This window comes from Gouania willdenowi, chromosome 3 (genome assembly GCF_900634775.1).
Source record: "Gouania willdenowi chromosome 3, fGouWil2.1, whole genome shotgun sequence".
Lineage (NCBI taxonomy): Eukaryota > Metazoa > Chordata > Actinopteri > Blenniiformes > Gobiesocidae > Gouania > Gouania willdenowi.
Window position 1 is genome coordinate 12,704,176 of NC_041046.1, and position 6,000 is coordinate 12,710,175.

A 6,000-nucleotide genomic window follows, 5' to 3' on the forward strand; every position below is an offset into this window, starting at 1 on the left:
TTGAAAAAGTAGGTTTTCCAGTTTTTGCTCCGTCAAAAGTTTAGGTAGAACTGGGCGTGGCTTAGCCCAGCTGATTCAGTGCTATTCAGGGAATCTGTGGATATGAAGTTTTTGAATGTGCGACATACCAAAATATGTTATAGACCAAAACATGTTGATCTTGGTTATAGCGCCACCTGTTGGCAGACATGTGAGTTTTTGCGTCCAAGGTAAGCTGGGGGGTCTGGACCCACCCACCAAAAGGCACCGCACTCCCTTGCATGGTTTAGCCTGCAGCACCACTTTTACCGAGAGAAAAATAAAATGTAACTATAACAATAATCCTTACGCTTACAATAGGGTTCCTAGCACCGCTGGTCCTAGGAACCGCATATGCTTACATATACACAAGCTTGGCCCCCTAATAATGCATTGGATTTTATATAGAGCTTTATCATGAACACTCAAAGCGCAGGTCAATCCCTCCTTTATACCCAAACACCCTAGCTACCACCTCCTTTAAAACAGTGCAAATGGTACAACCTGTATGTGGATGTGACAAGGAGTGGGAGATACATATGAAGGTAGATATGTTGCAAAATGTGAGAGCTTGTAGAATGTGATGTGAAGTTGTAAAAAGTGATGTCAGCTTGTGTATAAAGAATTCACATACGTGAAATAAATTGAATGTCACAAATGATGGGAAACAATTTAGAGACTGATATTTACACATAAAGTTACATCTGCAAACTTGTAATCCAACATTTATTCACGTTTTTTAATTACTTGTGTAAATGATCATTTACAACAACTCTCCGGTTACAATTTCTTGAACCTGACGCTACAGATGCACAAACTACTTTTCTAGTGTGAATCTGCACTGCTTGAGTTTTGCAACACATTTTGCGAGACGTCTGTAGCAAAACTGAATCATGCTTGTAGAAATGGCCCCTCCCCTCCCTGCTCCCACATGTGTGGGATTGACCAATCGGAAGCAGGGATTTGGAGACAGAGGGCTGTGTCTTTTTAGCACAGCAGCCGGTGATATGACCGAAAACAGTCATTTTTTTTTCACTGTAAATGCAGGATGCTGAAATTTGCCTCCACAGATTGTTCGAAAAAAGTTGTTAGAGTAATTTATGAACAAAAATAGTCATGGAGAGTGCTCTTCCTTGTTTAAATTTAGGGAAACGTTATGTGGAGATGAGAATCGAGAGCTGACAGCTGATGCAGTGGCCAAGCGGTTAATATTTCTTACAAAAGCTACAATCTGTATAATGTGACAAAGCAATAAAAAATTTACATGCATGTCAACTGTCTCATGAAAATAAAGATTCGACACGTGACGACCTTGGTAGATCTGGTTCAGAAGACAGAAAGTCCAGGTGGCAATAAGGGGAGTGGAGGGGGGGGCTCAAACCGTCAGCCGAGCATTCAGCTTCTCCAAGATCGAAACTCAAGTAAGCCTCCTGCTTACTTGAGTTTGTTCATCGTATGAGTCAGAGTGTTGATTGTTCTGCCCCATCCTTCAGAAATGACTGGTAGGCTTCCCAAAACAGCTGCCAACGTAACACAGACTTTGCGGTAGATCAGAAAAACTGCCAGCTCCAATCAGCAGCATCCCTGCTACCATGAACCCAATAACGTAGATGTCCTCCACGGACAGCATGGACAGACACACAACCTTTCGCTTATTTCAGGAATCCATCGTGTATCTGGCCGAAAAAATTCCGTCTGGACATGCAGGCTCACCCCGGCTCGGTCTTTTTGTTGAAAAAATTTGGTCAATAGCTCTAAGAGACCAGCTGACCAATTCCATAATTTCCGTTTTTGGATAAATGCAGAGAAAGTCTCCTGTAGATTCACAAGACAGAAGACAGCAGACAAATCAAGCAGGACAGATAGGGAGGAGAGTGGGAACAAAGAAGAATGCGACCAGCTTCACCGAGGAGCAGAAGAGAAAAATTATATATATATATATATTACCAGCCGCCCCTAAATTATAGCAAAAGTACGTCACAAACAATATTCAATAAACCACTAAAATACAGTAGAACAGATTTATAAAATACAAGCAATGGATATGGAGTCATTAGGTTATTGCAGTTTTTTTTTTCAACCTTGGGTTCAGGACCCCATGTGGGGTCGCCTGGATTTAAAATGGGGTTTAAATGTCTAGTAATTGTTAAAAATAAAAAATTAAATAAATAAAAACTTAAACTTAAAAGTGAATTAAAATTCCATTTTTAAATTTTTTGGAATTATTATTTTTCAAACACACATCACACACAATACATATCAAATAACTGTATCATATACTTTAACTTATTGATTATATATATATATATATATATATATATATAATATAAATCTAGTTCAAATAAAATGCAGCATAAAAATATCTATCGTGGTGCCCTTGTCACTGTGTGCACTAATACTGGCTACTCTGTATTTGTAACACTTAAATAAACATGATAAAACACTAATTCTAAAAAAAAAAATGTCTCTGGGGTCGCTGGACAATTATGATATGAAAATGGGGTCACGACCCAAAAAAGGTTGGGAACATGTAAGTTATTGTGAAAAAGAAGGCTTATATAAGAATAGTTTCTGGACGAAAAAAAAAAGTGAATTTATTACAACTTAGGGGCCTAACAAGATGGTTTGTACCCAGAGCCCAAAATGTGGTGTTACACCCCTGGCATTAGCCGAGGGTGTGGGACCCATACTTGACACGTGGTCAGACACTGAGAACCCTGGACCTGAGAAGCAGAGAGGTGCATCAATGTAACTTAGTGAGTTACTGATTAAACTATCTTATTGTGGTGGGCAAAGGTTTGCTATTGCACTGCATAACATTGTAATTGGATCACCTGTTGAATGAAACATCAATCATAGCAATAACTAAAGATTACGCTGCAGAACCTAGAATAGTTTTATCTTGACATGATAAAAATCTGTCTGTTTAGTAGAAGTGCATCATGTTGGTGGGGACACAGTTCAATTTGTTAATTATTAACAAGAAAAATACACTCATTACACCAACTATGCTAGTCTACAAGCTTTAACCCAAGTTTAAGCTAAAGTGCAACATCAACTTCACAGTAGCTTCAATTTTCTGATTAAAATAATTAGATAACTACATATTTTATAACATATAACATTACAATTAAAAAATTAATAAACTTTTCCCTGAGCATCTCAGCGTAGTGCTAATAAAAAAGTAAACATCCCCTCAAGATGTTTGCCTTTACCTACTGTACATAAGATACCTCTTTTTACTATTTAACTGTCTGCACATTTCTTGTATATTCTGCACACCCTGAGTGATCTTATGTCAAATGTAACAAGTGAATTTCTCCATTGTGAGATCAATAAAGGATTATCTTATCTTATCTTATCTTAAACATGCCTGTGGCATCGCACGACGGTAATCCACAAGGACGGAACACGAAAAAGTCCGGAAAAACTGTGGTGGGAAAAATAAAAAAATATAAATATAAAAACAAAATAAAAATCCGATTTTATCTACAAATTTGATAAATCTATTTTTTTTGCCCAGCCCTACTTTAATATCATCATGTACTTTCACTTTCTAAATGTGTATAATATGCAAATGAATTCAACATAAAGTTCAATCACGAGGTTCTCCACATAAGGGGTGTTTTGCTATTTTTATTAAGATGACCATAATCAGATTAAATTGCAATTGCAAAACCAGTAAAGTTGCAGCACACCATTAGTAAATCCAGTTTGCAATAAAACGCTCAATTTCTATCCCAATAAAAACCAATCCAGACCAATATATTATCATACTTGTATGTTGTATTTGGATCTGGTTTCAGGAGGTTTTCCAGTCCTCTGAACTCTAATGTACTGACAAAAGGGATTACTTAATGTCATTATTGTTTTTATTCATTTTTAATTTTCAATGACATATAGTATCTGTTGTTGATCAGTTTTCTGATACACTGTACACAGCCAAGCAGAGCTCTCCAGTAATTAAAAAGCCTAACATGTTTAATCATTGACAGTGGTTAGAAGGTGGACATTTTACATTTAAATGTTAACATAAGAGAGAACATGTTTTAACGATAAGTATTTCAAAAAGAATGAAGCAGGACCTTCTATTATCTTTAAATGATTGACAATAATTAAACTTGTAATATTCTGACATAATTAATTTATAATTGAATAAAAAAACCTAATCATTTCATATATATATATATATATATACACACACAAATATATAAATATTAAATGAAATATTTACTCACGAGTAGAAAGTAAAACCATCTTCAGAGATAAAAAGTGAAACTACACACCTGAAATGATTTCTTTAAAATGTGGAAAGTATTATGTGCAAAGACTTTTTCAAATCTGAATGCAAAATTCAAAATAAAATCGCTTTTGAGAAAGACGTAATAAATCAGAATATTGTACAACTAGTGTATAAGACAGTGAGCAGCTCGTCCTATAATGTACTAGTTGACAGAGACCTGTCCGTGTACAGTATCACAGTTATACTCCATAACGTGTCACACATTAACCTGACGACATTTTAAAAACATTCTACTGAAGCAAACTTTCAGAATTGTAGTTCAAGCTTTACAGTGAATGTAAACTACACTTACTCTGGTGCTGCAGCCATGATGCTACCACGATCCACACTGTCATGTGAGAACTGGGATCACGTGACTTTAGCTGCTCCCACGTCTGTTGATGCTGCGTTCAAAACTCCAGGAAACAAGAGCTTCAGCCGTAAAATAAGCTGTAAGTACCCCCTTTCTCTTATTTCTGAATCTAAGTCCCTCCTTTGTCAGACTGCAACATTTTGCCTACAAATTTTTTTAAAACTAAAGCATAATGATGGAATGAATGAGTGATACACATTTAAAAAAAAAAAAAAAAATCTCATTTTGAAAATAAGTGGAAAGAAACTGTATTGAGTGCATGGTTCCCAACCTTTTTTTGGATTGTGACCCCATTTTGATATCAAGAAAAAAATAAAAAAAATAAAAAAAAAGAATATTAAAACATTTAAAAAACGATATATTTTCATTTTTCACAAATTTGAGGTGACCCCACATGGAGTCCTGACCTCAGAGTTGAAAAACACTTTCTATAGTTTTAATAAATTCCAGTCATCTCACGCCTAGGGCACAAACAAGATTGACACTTTATTTGTTAATTTTCTACTCTCTTTCTATCAAGTAGTAATTTAGTGCCATTGCATACCCCTAGGGGTACATGTACCCCCATTTGAGAACACTGCTGTAGAAAATGTTTTGCTTTATTTCCTTGTATTTATATGCAACCCAAGGCAACTTATTGATTCTCTCTTTTCTTTTTCTTTGTTCCCTTCTGCTTTTTATGACCTATTTCATCTTATTTCGTCCTTTTTACTTGTCTTGTGCTATAATATGTGCTACATTCTCTTCACATATTTTGTCTTTTCCTGCTTTCTCTGGCTTTGCTGGGTCTCCAGTTATAAAACACTAATAGCAGGCCGGGTGAAACCCGTACTTTGTTGGGACATCAGAGAACGGTTTGTCCAGCATGTTGATTAGCAGTAGCTAGCTCCGTAGTGTCCGACGTTTCGAGCCATTCTTTCGCACATTGCTTGAGTGTTTTTTCCCATCGGAATTCAGTGAAGGGCTGCGGTTCGTCCCCACCATCTTTTCCGACATGAAGAATGTCCTTCACAGATGTTAATCGAGCTTGATCGTCGCAATCAGGTGAAGCTGAGCTGCTAACTCTCCTCCATGTTTACATATACGTAGTGATATTGCCTTGATTTTGGCTGTGACCTACTAACATTCTCAATGCTGATTGGTTGAAAATCGAGCTCAACAGTGTTTTTGTTTCAATGCGCATTCAATATAGTGCGCCAATAAACAATTTTCTCATTAATTACAGGATAATGCGTAGAGACTTTTTGTTTGGATACCTTTAATTAACGTTGAACATTATGAGCTAAAGAAAGAGTAGTGCCCCGTTTGGTAAAATGAAACTGTAGCG

The 6,000-nt window shown here is 36.4% G+C and overlaps 1 protein-coding gene across 1 annotated transcript in view; it reads right to left on the reverse strand.

Annotated features, from left to right (window-relative positions):
* pepd (peptidase D) overlaps nucleotides 1-4,707 on the reverse strand; it is a 28,126-nt gene extending 23,419 nt beyond the window's left edge. Inside the window, exon 1 of the mRNA XM_028436851.1 lies at nucleotides 4,614-4,707. Within this exon, the coding sequence (XP_028292652.1) occupies nucleotides 4,614-4,630 (17 nt within the window). The 5' untranslated portion in view covers nucleotides 4,631-4,707. The remainder of the gene's footprint in view (nucleotides 1-4,613) is intronic.
* Nucleotides 4,708-6,000: the final 1,293 nt, after the last annotated feature.